The following is a 15088-nucleotide window of genomic DNA, read 5'->3' on the forward strand; positions in this document are numbered from 1 at the left end:
TTTTTTAGAGATGGGGTCTCACTGTTGCCAAGGCTGGAGTGTAGTGGTATGATCAAGCTCACTTCTGGGTTCAAGTAATCTCCTCAACTCAGCCTCCTGAGTAGCTGCTACTATAGGTGCATGCCACTGCACCTGGCTAAATTTTTAAAAATTTATTAATATTTTTATTATGAAAATATATTTTCAGGTGTGACTTGGTTGATTTGAGCCTATGTCTTTCTTAGCTCCAATTCCTCTTTCCCCATACTTTTAACAAAGTGATTGCATCTTTGAAAGAAAAGAGATCAAATCATTTCAACTTCACCTTCATAACAAGCTCTGAGAATTTGGGAGAACTGGCTGTTGCTAGCAGGCTGTCCTGGAGCAAAACAAGTAGGGCACTGGAAGAAAAACCCAACACAACAGCATTAAGTTTCAAACCTGCATTCCAATTAGAATCAGCAGTTGAAAGGGCAAGTGAGATTACTCTATTCATCTAATAAATTGAGAGGTCATGGATCAGGAATTGTCCTGGACTACCTGACATTCAGTTAAGAAAATAAACATTGTTTAAGCCTTTTAAGTCACCATTTGGTAAGTGTAAGGTTTGTGACTCTATTTTTCATTGTCATTGGTAGCTGAGAAAGAATAAAATGTACCTGAAATGTAGAAGAAAAATGTAACTGACAAACTTTACAGTCCTATTATAGAAAATGCATGATATTGGCTGGCTAACTAAGTATTTACTAGTTTTAGCTATGGTCTCAGGCTAAAATACTTTTGGTCCATGATGAAGAAGAGTAATAAATCAACTTCCTAGGCACACTTAAAGTTTTAACTGATGTAGTTATAACTGATGTAGCTATAACTTTAAGTGTGCCTAGGAAGTTGATTATGATTGTTAGGTTGCCTAGGAAGTTGACTTACGGACATTATGGTTTCTAAGTGTAGACAAAAGAGAGGATGCCCCAGGCTCTATTGGCTGAGAGTACGGATATACCTCAGGATGTTCGTCTGGTCTGACTTCTCCAGAACCTTCACCACCAAGAGGTTCACAGAGCGGATGACCTGTTGTCCTTCCTCAAGATCTTCAATCCGAGAATCCAGCATTAAGGTGATGAGGCCATGCATTAGGTCTTTTAGTACTCCAGTGGAGGCCTCCCGGGCAAGGCTCTCTATCTGAAACAGCTATCCAGACATACTTGTGTCAGGGAGGTGTAAAACTCAATATAGAGAGTAAAGAAATGTGGGTGGCATATTCTGATAAATATTCAATTATGTTGTATTTTTTTTTTTGAGACGGAGTCTCCTCTGTCGCCCAGGCTGGAGTGCCAGTGGCGTGATGTTGGCTCACTGCAAGCTCTGCCTCCCCGGTTCACGCCATTCTCCTGCCTCAGTCTCCCGAGTAGCTGGGACTACAGGCACCCGCCACCACGCTGGGCTAATTTTTGTATTTTTTTTTTTTTTAGTAGAGGTGGGGTTTCACCGTGTTAGCCAGGATGGTCTCGATCTCCTGACCTCGTGATCCACCTGCCTTGGCCTCCTGAAGTGCTGGGATTACAGGCGTGAGCCACCGCGCCCGGCTATGTTAATATTTGTAAAAATTCAGAGTATTAAAGAAAAAACAAAATCACCACACTCCCCCAAGCCTCTAGTAATAGGTAAAATTAATCGGTGTGCTTCTAATTGTGAAATTTTTTGTTTTTTTTTTTGAGACAGAGTCTCGCTCTGTTGCCCAGACTGGAGTGCAGTGGCACGATCTCGGCTCACTGTAAGCTCCGCCTCCTGGGTTCAAGCAATTCTCTGCCTCAGCCTCCCGAGTAGCTGGGATTACAGGCGCCCGCCACCAGGCCTGGCTAATTTTTTGTATTTTTAGTAGAGATGGGGTTTCACCATCTTGGCCAGGCTGATCTTGAACTCCTGACATTGTGATCCACCCGCCTCGGCCTCCCAACATGCTGAGATTATAGGTGTGAGCCACTGTGCCTGGCCAAAGTATTTGTTTATACATGTGAAATTATTTATTGTTATGCCAAATTTGTAATTTCTGGCTAGTTGGTGTCATTAAGTCCACCCTTTTAGCCCCAGTTTAAGAAAGAATATTGAAATCTGAGTGAGAATGTCTTTATTATCCTTATAGTCTGCTCTACAGGTAAAACATTGACAAATTTTTTCCCTTTTATTTTTAGTTGACATGTAATAATTGTACAAATTTATGGAATACAGAGTGGTATTTCAACACATGTATACAATGTATACTGATCAAACCAGGCTAATTAGCATTTTTAATATAACCATACTTATCTGTGGAAAGGCAGCTATGGCCTACCAATGCCTGATGAAGAAACTGGCCGGAAGAAGCTAGGTAGTCTGTAAGCATGTTACTTTATATCCTAACAGTAAGGTGGGATGGAGTGTAGCCAAACATCCAATGGAAGCCATCAGTAGCTTGCTATATACAATGCATGTAAAATTCTACCAAGTGACACAGGACTCACTGCAACATCTGCATGGACTCTGGCTTTTGAACCTCTGTAGGCTGAGAGATTGATGGGAAGCTGAAATTCTGCAGAGGTGCCCTTACCGAAATCATGTTGCCAATGATACAGCTATACAACTTGATGATCTCGTCCTTCTCCAATTTCTCATCTGCCATGTGTGTGTTGTAGACGAGTCTTAGCTGCATAAAAGTGGCTATCAGAAACTGATCAATATGGCCGGACATGGCTTCAGCTTTGTCTTCCTGTCTCAGGACCTCATCGATCTGATAACAAAAATTTCAAGATATATTTTCCAAGCTTCATACTTCTAAAATAGCGGAAGACACTATATGAAACTTCTCTGTAAGAATATTTATTAGCAAAGTACTTCTAAAGTCTTACCTTAAAAAAAAGCCCATTTACTTATTTATTTTATTCATTTATTATTTTGAGACATAATTTTGCTTTCACCCAGGCTGGAGTGCAGTGGCACGATCTTGGCTCACTGCAACCTCCACCTTCCGGTTTCAAGTGATTCTCCTGCCTCAGCCTCCTGAGTAGCTACGATTACAGGCGCCTGCCACCACGCCAATTTTTGTATTTTAAGTAGAGACGGGGTTTCACCATGTTGGCCAGGCTGGTCTCGAACTCTTGACCTCGTGATCCACCCACCTTGGCTTCCCAAAGTGCTGAGATTACAGGCGTGAGCCACCGCGCCTGGCCCCATTTAAATATAAATAACTAGTCCTTAGGGATTCAGTCATTCAGCAAATATTTACTGAGCAAGATACTAGATACATTAGTCACACGTTCGATTCTAAGAGGCTCATTGTTTAGTTCAGGGAATAATAATCCTTATGTTTGGCTGGGCACAGTGGCTCACATCTGTAATCCCAGCACTTTGGGAGGCCAAGGTAGGTGAGTCACTTGAGGTCAGGAGTAGGAGACCAGCCTGGCCAACATGGTGAAACCCCATCTCTACCAAAAATAGAAAAATTAGCCTGGCATGGTGGTAGGCACCTGTAATCTCAGCTACTCGGGAGGCTGAGGCAGGAGAATTGCTTGAACCCAGGAGGCGGAGGATGCAGTGAACCGAGATCACGACACTGAACTCCAGCCTGGGTGACAGAGCGAGACTCCGTCTCAGAAACAAAGCAAAAATACTTATGTTTAAATGTTCAATTTATTAAAAAGAGTGCTTTTTAGACTCTTCAGACAGGGCTGATATTAAGATCTCCATTTAACAGATGAAAAGTGAGGCTCAGAAAGATCAGACTACTGGTCCAAACTCAAAAACTCAGCTTTCTCACATACTGGTCCAGTGTTCTGTTGCAGTACACTGGTTGTCACTAATGATAATAAGGCATTGTTTATATCTAATCTATTAGCAAGTTCTGTGGATTCTACTTCCAAAAGAAACCCTGAAACCATGACTTCCTCTTCACCATTATCATCCTAGTGGCACATAATATCTTTCATATAAATTTTGGCCACAACTTCCTAAAAGAATTGCTGGAATTCATTCTTGCCATGCATATAATCTTATCTCTAGAGCAGCCAGAGTAATTTCTTCCACAATTAATACAAACAAAAAACCTGCAAAGGTGAAAAAAAAAGTACATTACAGAAACGTTGAAAGGGTAGTAAAGGAACTCTTTTATCCTGAATCATTTAAGAGTAAGTTGTCAATCTGATGTTCCATACCCTGATACTTTAGGGTATACTTATTAACAACAAGGACATTCTCCTTCATAAGTACAATAAAACCATCAACATCAAGAAATTAACATTGATGTTACTACCATCTAATCCTCAGACCCCATTCCATTTTCTCTAATGACCTCAATTATGTCCTTTAAAGCAAAAGACCAGTCTAGAATCATGCACTGCATTTACCTGTCATGTCTCTCAGTCTCTTTATAGTGTAGGACAGTTCTTCAGTGTTTCCTTGACTTTCTGGACGTTGAATCCTTTTTTTTTTTGTTTTGAGACGAAGTTTCATTCTTGTTGTCCAGGCTGGAGTGCAATGGCACAATCTTGGCTCATAGCAACCTCCACCTCCCGGGTTCAAGCTATCCTCCTGCCTCAGCCTCCGGAGTAGCTGGGATTACAGGCATGTGCCACTATGCCCGGCTATTTTTTTTTTTTTTGTATTTTTAGTAGAGACAGGGTTTCTCCATGTTGGTCAGGCTGGTCTCGAACCCCTGACCTCAGGTGATCTGCCCACCTCGGCCTCCCAAAGTGCTGGGATTATAGGCGTGAGCCACAGCGCCCAGCTTTGACCTTGAATCTTTATAAAATGTCCTTAATTTGTATTTCTCTGATGTTTCCCATGATTCAGGTTATGCAACATTAGAATTATCAGCAAAGTGATGTGGAACTGTCACTGGATCCTATCAGTGTAGCACATAATTTCCTTTTATCACCCTGACGCAGTGGCTCACGCCTGTAATCCCAGCACTTTGGGAGGCCGAGGCAGGTGGATCACCTGAGGTTGGGAGTTCAAGACCAGCCTGGTCAACGTGGTGAAACCCTGTCTCTACTAAAAACACAAAAATTAGCTGGGCGTGGTGGTGGGTGCCTGTAATCCCCGCTGCTAGGGAGGCCGAGGCAGGAGAACTGCTTGAACCCAGGAGGCAGAGGCTGCAGTGAGCTGAAATTGCCCCACTGCACTCCAGACTTGGCAACGGCGAGACTCCATCTCAAAAAAAAAAAAAATTACAAAAAAATTTTCATTTTGTCACGTTGTTGATTCACTTTGGGTTGTTTCATTTTTTATTTTTTAAATTTTATTTATTTATTTGTTTATTTTTTGGAGATGGAGTCTCGCTCTGTCACCCAGGCTGGGGTACACTGGCACGATTTCGGCTCACTGCAACCTCCGCCTCCTGGGTTAAAGTGATTCTCCTGCCTCAGCCTCCTGAGCAGCTGGGACTATAGGCGTGCGCCGCCATGCCCAGCTAATTTTTGTATTTTTAGTAGAGACGGGGTTTCACCATATTGGCCAGGCTGGTCTCGAACTCCTGACCTCGTGATCCACCCACCTTGGCCTCCCAAAGTGCTGGGATTACAGGTGTGAGCCACCACACCTGGCCTATTTTTTTTTTTTTTTTTTTGAGACATGGTCTCACTCTGTCACCCAGGCTGGAGTATAGTGGTGCAATCACAGCTCACTGCAGCCTCAACCTCCCAGGCTCAAGCAATCTTCCTGCCTCAGCCTCCTGAGCAGCTGGGACTCCAGGCAGGAGCCACCATACCCACCCATGACTTCTCTTTTAAAAAATTTCTAATGGTTTCCCATCATAATTGAAATAAAATCCAAACAACTCACCCTGGTGCTTTTAAAGCCCTACATGATATGATCACTGTCTGCCTCTCAAATCTCATTCTGTATCATTGTCCCCCTTTAACACTATACTCCAGGCACATGAACCTTCTCTTATTTCCTTGAACTTCAAGCTCATTTCTGCCCTAAGGCCTTTGACTACTAGCTCTTTCCTCTCCTTGGCATACTCTAAGCCCCAAGGATATCAGAGTTTTCCTGATCACCCAGTCTAAGTATCTACTCAGTTCCTTTCCGTCATTACCCCATTTAAGTTATATTTACACAGTTGTTACAGCTGTATGATATTTTCTTGTTTACTTGTCTCTGTCCACTAAAATCTAAATAAGTTCCATGAGAGTTGGTCCTTACTTGTTAGCTGCTGTTTTATCTCTAGCCTCTGGTGAATCAATGCAATTATAAAAAATGCAAGGCTTAGCTAGGTGCAGCGATGCAAGCCTGTTGTCCCAGCTACTCAGGAAGCTGAGAGAGGAGGATTACTTGAGCCCAGGAGTTTGGGGCTGCAGTGTGCTATGATAGTGCCTGTGAATAGCCACTGTACTCCAGCCTGGACAACATAGTGAGACCTGGTCTCAAAAGAGGAAAAAAAAAAAAAAAAATAAGGCTCTATTGGAGTCACATCCTCTGAGGCAAGTGATGACTGAGTGGCACCTGTGCATTTCTTTCCTCGGGAAAGTATGAAACACTGCCTGCATCCCCTAATGCTATGACTCTGCGAGTGTGCAATTCATCACATTTATAGCCTCTATGTCCACCAATGGAATCCCTGTCACGGGAGCACACCCATTACCTGCGTCAGAGCTTGGATACTTGTGTTGATGTCACCACTGGCTACTTGGGAGATAATGAAATTGATTGTGGATGCTGTATTACTGTGCATGTCATCGAAGTGTGGAGAAACAGCCCGGATCCTAGATAGCAGAACAAAGAGAAAACTTCAACCTCTATTACAAGACATCCCAGTCAGTTGGAGTTATACAATTCTCCACTAGGTCCAGGTCTTAGTTAACAACTGCTATCATTCAAAAAATAATCAGTTCTAAAAAGTTTTAACTGCACATTACAAAGGGCACATTTCACGTAGGCCGTCTGATCATCATGAACTGCTCATATTTAAATGAAAGAGTTTAACTCACTTGGGTTCAGGAATAAGGACTGGCTCAAAAATGTCATCCAGTTTGTGCTGAACAAGTTCTGGCATTTCACATCGGACTGTACCATTGTCATTCTCAATCTCATCTAGATCAAGCTGGAATTCTCGGCGGACCATCTGGGCTGCCTCAGGATGCCCACTCATGCTTCGGGCTTGGCTAAGGGAAGCAAAAGGAGGCTCCTGAACTAAAAGAGACTTCTTAACCAAAGGGCAAGAGTAGCACTGTCAGTTGCCCCAAAGCTTCAGGACAGATGTTCAACTTCTGGTTTCAGCCCCCCTGAATGATTTAAGTCCCTGAGTCTAAGCAAGTGCCTTTAATAGGTAACAACATTGGTTCATGAATATCCTAAGAGGGCAGATAACTTTAATTTGTACTTACATTACCTGCCAAGTTATAAGTATTTGTTCTAGTTCACTAAAGCCAACAAACTTTGTACTTCTATTCCTGAAGGGGCAGAAAACAATAAAATGTATTGACTCAAAGCTCACTACTTATGGGCAAATATATAAGAAAAATCTAGACTGGCTGGTTCTTTTCCACCAAATTAACCAGTGCTTTAATTTTGCTAATCATAAGTACCATTCCATGCCGTGTTCAGCACATTTTATACTTTGTGAGACCACCAGTCACCCCTTTTTAGAATATTCACTCTTGACAGGTCAGGGCCAGCTTTACATCCAAGAAATAGGGATTCAAAGTTTCCAAATTCAAGTTCGTTAAAATTATACTCATGACACAACCCAAAATAGAGCTGTCTTGCTTAGGAGGCAGTATTTTGAGTCCCTAAGCCAATTTTAGGTTGCATGTATTTTATTTAGCCTTATCTCAAGAATAGGAAACTAAGCACAACCAAGTATAACACAAAGAAGAAAGTGAATCAGTATTTTAGCCACATGACATTGAACTTTTGTGGAAGACTTGATTCATGGGGTACTTATGGACACCCTCTACCCTGATTATAAACTCTAAGCTAGTCACCCTCCAGAGGGGATGAATCCAAGTCAGAAGTTAGAAAGATATAAGAGCCCTGCTAATGAGAAATTAGCAGGCAGTACTTACATCCTATAAGTGCGATACATAATTCTGTCCACGGAAAAGCAGTGAAAGAAGGCACAAGACCATTTAGAAGTGGTTTTGAGACAAAGACAAAGACAATGAAGACTGAAGAATCAAACATTTGGTTACAATACATTTACCCAGACACTCTGTCATGCATGATAATGGCTACAAGAACTCAAGATTATGTTACAGGACAGGTTGTGAGCACACAAGGCAAAGGCCATGGAGATGCTCTCAGACAAGTATCTCTATCTACATACTTGAGTTTGGAAGACATGTCCTCAGCTGGTCCCTTGCGTAACATGTTGGCATTGGAGCTTATGTTCTGTGCACGCTGAGGTTTCTCTTCCACCTGTTTTATTGGTGCAGCAGAGGGTCTCTTTGCTGACCGCTTAATCCTCTCCTCGAGCATGCTCATATCCTTTTCAGAAAGCTGTAAAGAGGCCAAATTTAGAAACCTAACTGGATAACACAATAATATCTATTTTCATATCAAAACAAATAGAACCTTCTATGTTAGGACATGTTTACTTTCAAAGCACCACATTTCAAAATCAACTACTGTTAATACCTGCCTAGCTGCTATAGGAAGAGGAGATATGAAAGAAGGAGAGAGGCTGGGCATAGTGGCTCATGCTTGTAATCCCAGCACTTTGGGAGGCCAAAGCAGGAGGATCACTTGAGCCCAGGAGTTTGACACCAGCTTGGGCAACATGGTGAAACCCCATCTATACATAAAGTATAAAAATAAGCTGGGTGTGGTGGCACGCGCCTGTAGTCCTTGCTACTCAGGAGGCTGAAGTCAGAGGATCACTTGAGCCTGGGAGGTCGAGGCTGCGGTGAACCATGATCACACCACTGCACTCCAACCTAGGTGACAGAGCAAGACCCTGTCTCAAAAAAAAAAAAAAAAAAAAAAAAAGAAACGATAAAAAAAAGAAAGCCAATTAGTAACTACAAATAAAAAGGTCAAAAATTAAATGAAGCTTCCTCATTTTTTGTTTTGTCACCACTATCTAGCTGTGTGACTATGGGCAAGAAACTTCATTTTTGGTCATCTGTAAAATTCCCAACTGCTTTATATTCTTCACTGGGTAGTAGTGAGAATTTAATTAGAAAATATAAGTAAACATATTTAAGCCCAGTGTAAATACATGGTGACACTATGAGGTAACTGAAGACGGAGGTCCAGACTCACTCAAACGAAATAAGAGGTCAGAGGCAGAACCTAATGTGAGTGGAAAACTGGCTCACGGCTGTAGCGCAAGATGTGATCTGACAGATACTAGCATCCACACTATACACAAATAAGCACTTTTTTAACCAAAAACTCGATGCAGTAAAAATTACAGAGCAGACTGCCAGGCAGAATTTAAACCCGGGACTAGCTCAGATTTCTTGATTCAAAAATAGCACTCATTTCTAAAGCAAATTTGCTATGAATAGAATGCTCAGAAAAGAAAACTTGATTTCCATTAAAACAGCCTAATCAGAGACACCTCAAGGGTCTATCTGGATTCTAGGACACATTGATAGGTTGAGTTGACTAAAAAGTAGTAAAAACTTAGCTACAGTTGAGAGGACAGGAAACCTAACACCTAGGAGATCTTGCAATTCTTTTCACGACATGCTGACAGTGTTCAGAGAAGTCACTCACATTTCCAATCAGTTTGAACACCTGATCCCCATGTACATTGTACACCGTTACAATGGTGTTGAGTGCAGCATTGCGTACAGCATTGTCACGGTCTCCTATGTGAACAGCTATTTCCTTTAAGGCTTTTCCTGGGGTTGGTTGGCAAACATTCATGCCATAGGACTCAACCAGACATCCCAGCTCTTCCAGGCATTCTGATGGGGGAGAAAGGCTAGATTAATGAGACAACACATATTTGGGACAGAGACTTATCCTTACTAGAGAAATTTCCCTTGGCATATATGAAGGACTAAAACCTTACTCTGGCTCTGCCTAGGATTTTTTGTTTACTGCCTTTTATCAGTGAAAAAATGGTATTTCAGCAAGTGCTCCTGAAAGGAAGAGATGCCTGTGAGTCAGATGGCCCCTGTGCACTTGATTTTGTCACCAGGGTGATACTGAGTGGTGCCTGTATCACCTGATACCATGGCTCCACCAGTGTGCAACTCATCACTCTCACAGTCTAAATCAGGAGGTTGGAATCAACTACATAGGCAATGGAGAAATTTATTTGTTCATCCATAAACTATTTCTTCTATAGGCTACTGCTGCAGAGATTCACATCTCAGTTTAAACTGTTTGCTTCACCTGCTCTCTGCTTAGAGTTTTTGGATTTGGTTCCTTCCATGATAAAGGGAAACATCTTGCTAGCTGGGTAGACAAGGCACATCCGGTTCAGGATGGCACGAACATCTTTACGAATGACATCCTTTGGTTCTCCAACCTAGTCAATAAGGAAAATAATGATTAAGTGAGGCATTTCCTAAGTAGCAATGATTCTCCCATGCATTACTATGTTTTGAAAGAATAGGGCAATAGGGATAAGTAGGAAAGGTACCGTGATATAATCAGTAAAAAAGGGAGAGGAAATAAAAGTACAGAAACTGAGGTCAGCTGGGAACTTAAGCAGTCTCCCAGAGAGAGAACACCACATTACCTTGACGACAAGATAGGGGATGAAGGAAGAAGCTTCATTCTCAGTAAGATGATATTCTTCTTCACTTAGCAAGGTGAAGAGCAATTTTAAATATTCTAGTGCTTTCATCAGGACGCTTGTATTGGTGTCAAAAAACCTCAGGGTAAGCCACTTTAAGATAAGATCCAGGCAACCAATAACTCCTTCTTTTTCACTCTCCAAGTGCTTAAAATAAAACAAAACAAAACTCCCACAAATAAGAATAATCAAAATCTTAATTCTACTAGGCAAGTGTCTTTTAAATTTTATTGGAGCCCAAAAAGAAAATGATAGATTTTTAAGCCTTCAATTAAGACCTAAAAAATATACACACACATTCATTTATTCTACCAAATAACAAGACAGCTCTAAAAATAGAGAACATAGTATATTCTACTTCCAAGTCATGCAAACTTCAGATTATTTCATAGGGCTCGGTATTTTTACATGTCTGAAATACATGTATTTTTATCTATTGCAGACTTACATCAACCATAACAGCAAGGGCTTTGTTATGATGCTGAAAGTCTGAGTGAAACATCTCATCTTGTAACCATTTAGCCACACAGCTAGACATTTGAGTCTTTAGTTGCTCAATGTATTCATCCCGTGGGGTAGTAAAATTCCACTTTAGCACCTGGAAAAAACAAACAGTGAAAAGGGGCTACAGGGTGTTCAACTGAAATGAGGTAGAGAGCCTTATATAATGCAGCTGCAGGAACAATTTAATAAAATATTTAAAAATTCAACAATATTCATTTGTAATTAAATATGAATGCAAATTTCAAGGTGTCATACTTCTTGAAGCTTAACAACTCTGAAAATCTTCTAGGAATAAAAATTTTTGGAATTCTTTGTTTTTGAGACAGAGTCTCACTTGTTGCCTGGGCATGGCAGAGTGCAGTGGCATGATCATAGATCACTGTAGCATTAACCTCCCAGGCTCAAGTGATTCTTCTGCCTTAGCCCCCCAAGTAGCTGGGACTACAGACATGCACCACTATGCCCAGCTAATTAAAAAATTTTTTTTGTAGAGATGAAGTCTCAATATGTTGTCCAGGCTGGTTTTGAATTCCTGGGCTCAGGCAATTTGCCTGCCTTAGCCTCCCAAATTGTTGGGATGACAGGCATGAGCCACTGTGCCTGGCCTTGCAATTCTTACTAAAGAAAAAAAAAAAATCAATCCTACATATAACTATATAACATGGTGGACACTGCTGCCACATCTTTGATAGAGAGAAAATTTGAAATATCTATCAAAATTATGCATATCATCATTCTAGGAGTTTAATATAGATACACTCACATATGTGTACAAAGACCTACATTCAAAGATATTCACAGCAGCAGTGTTTGTAATAGTGAAAGACCAGAAACAACCTAAATGTCCAACATAGTGGGCGAAGGATAAAGAAAGGTACATACATACAATGCACCAATACAAACAGTGATACACACATATATACACAGATACGAATGATCTTTCAGATATTTCAAACATCATTAAAAGAAAATAGTGAGATACAGAACAAACAGTACGGCATGTCTGTATATGCCATCTGTATAAAAGGAGGGCTATATAAAAATATACATATGATAGTAGAGGTATAAAATATTTCTGGAGTAATACATTGAAAAAATGAGGACTAATATCCTCCCTGTGGAGGGATACTGGAACAGAGACATGCTTTTCTTACTATACTTTGCACTTTCTGTACTGCATATAATTTTTAAAACAGATTATGTATTTTGAAAACAAATTTAAGTATCTAATGAAATCAAAGTAACATAAGAGAAATGACTGAACTAGCCATTTATACAGTCACAAAATCTGCCTTGTAAGGTCTTAAAAAGGATTAATGAAGAAGCCTATACATCCAATTAATTAAAAAAAAATCAATGAATACATTCCATTCTTTGATTTTAAAAATGAAGATACCAAAAAAGCTACTAAATCATTTATTTCTGTTTACAGGGAAAAATAGGCAATAACTCTATTCTATAGTTTCTTTTGTAGGAATTAATGCTCCCATAAACTAAATAATATAATTTATAAGCAAAAGAAACACTTAATTCCCAGATATTAAACAATAACATGAATTCAGACAGCAAAACTATTCTTGAATAACAATACAAGCAAAAATCTCCTGACAATTCTTAATCCTTCCTTACCTTCAATCCTTTTTCATCTTTCATCCTTTGCTCTTTTCCATTTGGAACAACAATAAAAATAGGCCCGGATTTGTCTTCATCCTCCTTTAAGCTGGTTTTGCTTGGCATCTTCTTCCCTTGTGCACTCTACAACCAAGGTTCAGGGAATACTGATTAGCTTGGCCACTTCTCCTTAAGAATATGATGCTGCTGCCCAGTAAAAGGGCACTGTAGAAAACAGAGATATCTTTCTACATGATATTTCACATGAATAAAACATGCATCACAGAATCTTGTATATGTTTTTGAACAGGTTCTCTAGAAATTTTTCTGAGAATATTCTTAAGTAACTGTTGGTTAGTTCTTGGACTGGCATGTTATGTAGTTGGAAAAACTGCTATTACTGATCATTAGTCTAGGTCACAAACTTTTTGTTTTTGTTTTCTTGAAATGTTCAACACTATAGCTTTCCATATTAATGACATCTTTTTTTTTTTTTTTTTTTTTTTTTTGAGACGGAGTCTCACTCTGTCGCCCAGGCTGGAGTGCAGTGGCGTGATCTCAGCTCACTGCAATCTCCACCTCCTAGGTTCAAGTGATTCTCCTGACTCAGCCTCCTCAGTAGGTGGGACCACAGGCGCCCACCACCACCCCTGGCTAATTTTTGTATTTTTAGTAGAGACAGGGTTTCACCATGTTGTCCAGGCTGGTCTCGAGCTCCTGACCTCAAGTGATCCACCCACCTCAGCTATTAATGACATCTTGAATGGCATTTACACATTTCCAAACACTTAGTTTGAAAGCTTTTCTGTTTCTTTCCATTGATATTTAAATGTATCTCTTATCATAACAGTGTAACTGAAGACCTTTTGAACTTGCTTCTAGAGAAAGTTACAAGAAATGCTTTAAATATTTAAGTCACTAAAGTGGTTTTAAAAAATAATCCAAGATTTAAAATCTTCATATCAGATAGAAAGAAAACAGTAAACACTAGTACATATATTTAAGGTAAAATTCAAATTTCATTACTGGAATCATTATTATTATAAATGTAGCATGGCCACTATTTCTAGTTGGCCAGAATTTCTTTCTAGTATAAACACTAAAGTCATTCAGACCAAACAAATATGAGATCATTTATATGAAACTGCTTCGTAAGTTTAAAAAGATTGGGAAAAAAATTATGGCATTAAGAACGGAGTCAAAAATACTGCAAAACACTCGTGATCAAAACTAAAATAAGCACTTGTTAAATCTGGGATGAGGACAGGCAGACAGGAAAAGAACAACGTCATTGGATAGTTGAAGATAATTACCCATTTAAATTAATTCACTGAGGAGTTAAAGGGCCTGAGCATAGGGAAGAAAAATGGTTAATTGTAATATTTAGAAGAAAGGCCCTAGAGTGTGTACTCCAAAATGGGGGTGTAATAATACATGTACTGGTTAAAAAACGTTCTCTATATTTTTTCATCAATTACAGGAAGTAAATTAAATAATTCTCTATTTAGACTATTAGATTCACTACCCATTGCACAGTTTTGCAATTTTCCTTTTGTAAGTATTAAATAATTAACACTCTGAATATGTTTATTAATCTCAATCTTGATAGAGATAATGACAATTTACTGTGATTTAAAAACTTAATTAAATGAAAAAATCACCCAGAGGATAAAGTTGAACATTTGAACACACTGCTTTAAATTGTCCAACTCTCCATGAATATTGAAAGAATTGCTGATGCATCAAAAATAAATCCCACTGGGACAAAAGATATTTCCCTGCAGACTAACCGAAACATCTTCTAATATGATGACAACAGTGCCAAATTTGAAGGAGGTTGATTTAACTTCCTTTTCTTAAATCCAAATCAGCCTAAAGTGTTTATTATGCCAGAGCTACAAATGCTTTCTTTCTCCTTTTTTTTTTTTTTTTTTTTTCCTGAGTCTCGCTCTGTCATCCAGGCTGGAGTGCAATGGCGAGATATTGGCTCACTGCAACCTCCGCCTCCTGGGTTCAAGCGATTCTCCTGCCTCAACTTCCCAAGTAGCTGGTGGCACACACCTGCCCAACTAATTTTTGTATTTTTAGGAGAGACAGGGTTTCGCTATGTTGGCCAGGCTGGTCTCGAACTCCTGACCTCAGGTGATCTGCCTGCCTCAGCCTCCCAAAGTGCTGGGATTACAGGCGTGAGCCACTGCGCCCGGCCCTTTCTTCTTTCAATAAAGTAAATCTTTCCCCGAAAATCTACATGAAAGGAAGATGACAGCA

The 15088-nt window shown here is 40.0% G+C and overlaps 1 protein-coding gene and 2 non-coding genes across 10 annotated transcripts in view; all 3 read right to left on the bottom strand.

The window, feature by feature from the left end:
• CKAP5 (cytoskeleton associated protein 5) overlaps positions 1-15088 on the bottom strand; it is a 102429-nt gene that overhangs the window by 8845 nt on the left and 78496 nt on the right. For 4 of the 8 annotated variants that reach the window (XM_019037169.3, XM_019037171.4, XM_055354806.2 and 1 more), the window contains exons 28-39: positions 12839-12964; positions 11154-11303; positions 10649-10852; positions 10300-10435; positions 9673-9866; positions 8276-8448; positions 8016-8039; positions 6939-7112; positions 6593-6713; positions 2564-2743; positions 980-1167; positions 305-380 (exon numbers count right to left, since the gene is read on the bottom strand). In XM_019037169.3, coding sequence (XP_018892714.3) covers positions 305-380; positions 980-1167; positions 2564-2743; positions 6593-6713; positions 6939-7112; positions 8016-8039; positions 8276-8448; positions 9673-9866; positions 10300-10435; positions 10649-10852; positions 11154-11303; positions 12839-12964 — 1746 coding nt within the window. The remainder of the gene's footprint in view (positions 1-304; positions 381-979; positions 1168-2563; positions 2744-6592; positions 6714-6938; positions 7113-8015; positions 8040-8275; positions 8449-9672; positions 9867-10299; positions 10436-10648; positions 10853-11153; positions 11304-12838; positions 12965-15088) is intronic. The other 4 variants (XM_019037172.4, XM_055354808.2, XM_055354809.2 and 1 more) reach the window with 1 other exon arrangement.
• LOC115936389 (small nucleolar RNA SNORD67) lies at positions 6436-6543 on the bottom strand. The gene has a single exon (XR_004071881.1). It is a non-coding gene; the product is annotated as a small nucleolar RNA SNORD67 (small nucleolar RNA).
• Positions 10062-10172, bottom strand: LOC115936388 (small nucleolar RNA SNORD67). The gene has a single exon (XR_004071880.1). It is a non-coding gene; the product is annotated as a small nucleolar RNA SNORD67 (small nucleolar RNA).

This window comes from Gorilla gorilla, chromosome 9, assembly GCF_029281585.2.
Source record: "Gorilla gorilla gorilla isolate KB3781 chromosome 9, NHGRI_mGorGor1-v2.1_pri, whole genome shotgun sequence".
In the NCBI taxonomy this organism is placed as follows: domain Eukaryota; kingdom Metazoa; phylum Chordata; class Mammalia; order Primates; family Hominidae; genus Gorilla; species Gorilla gorilla.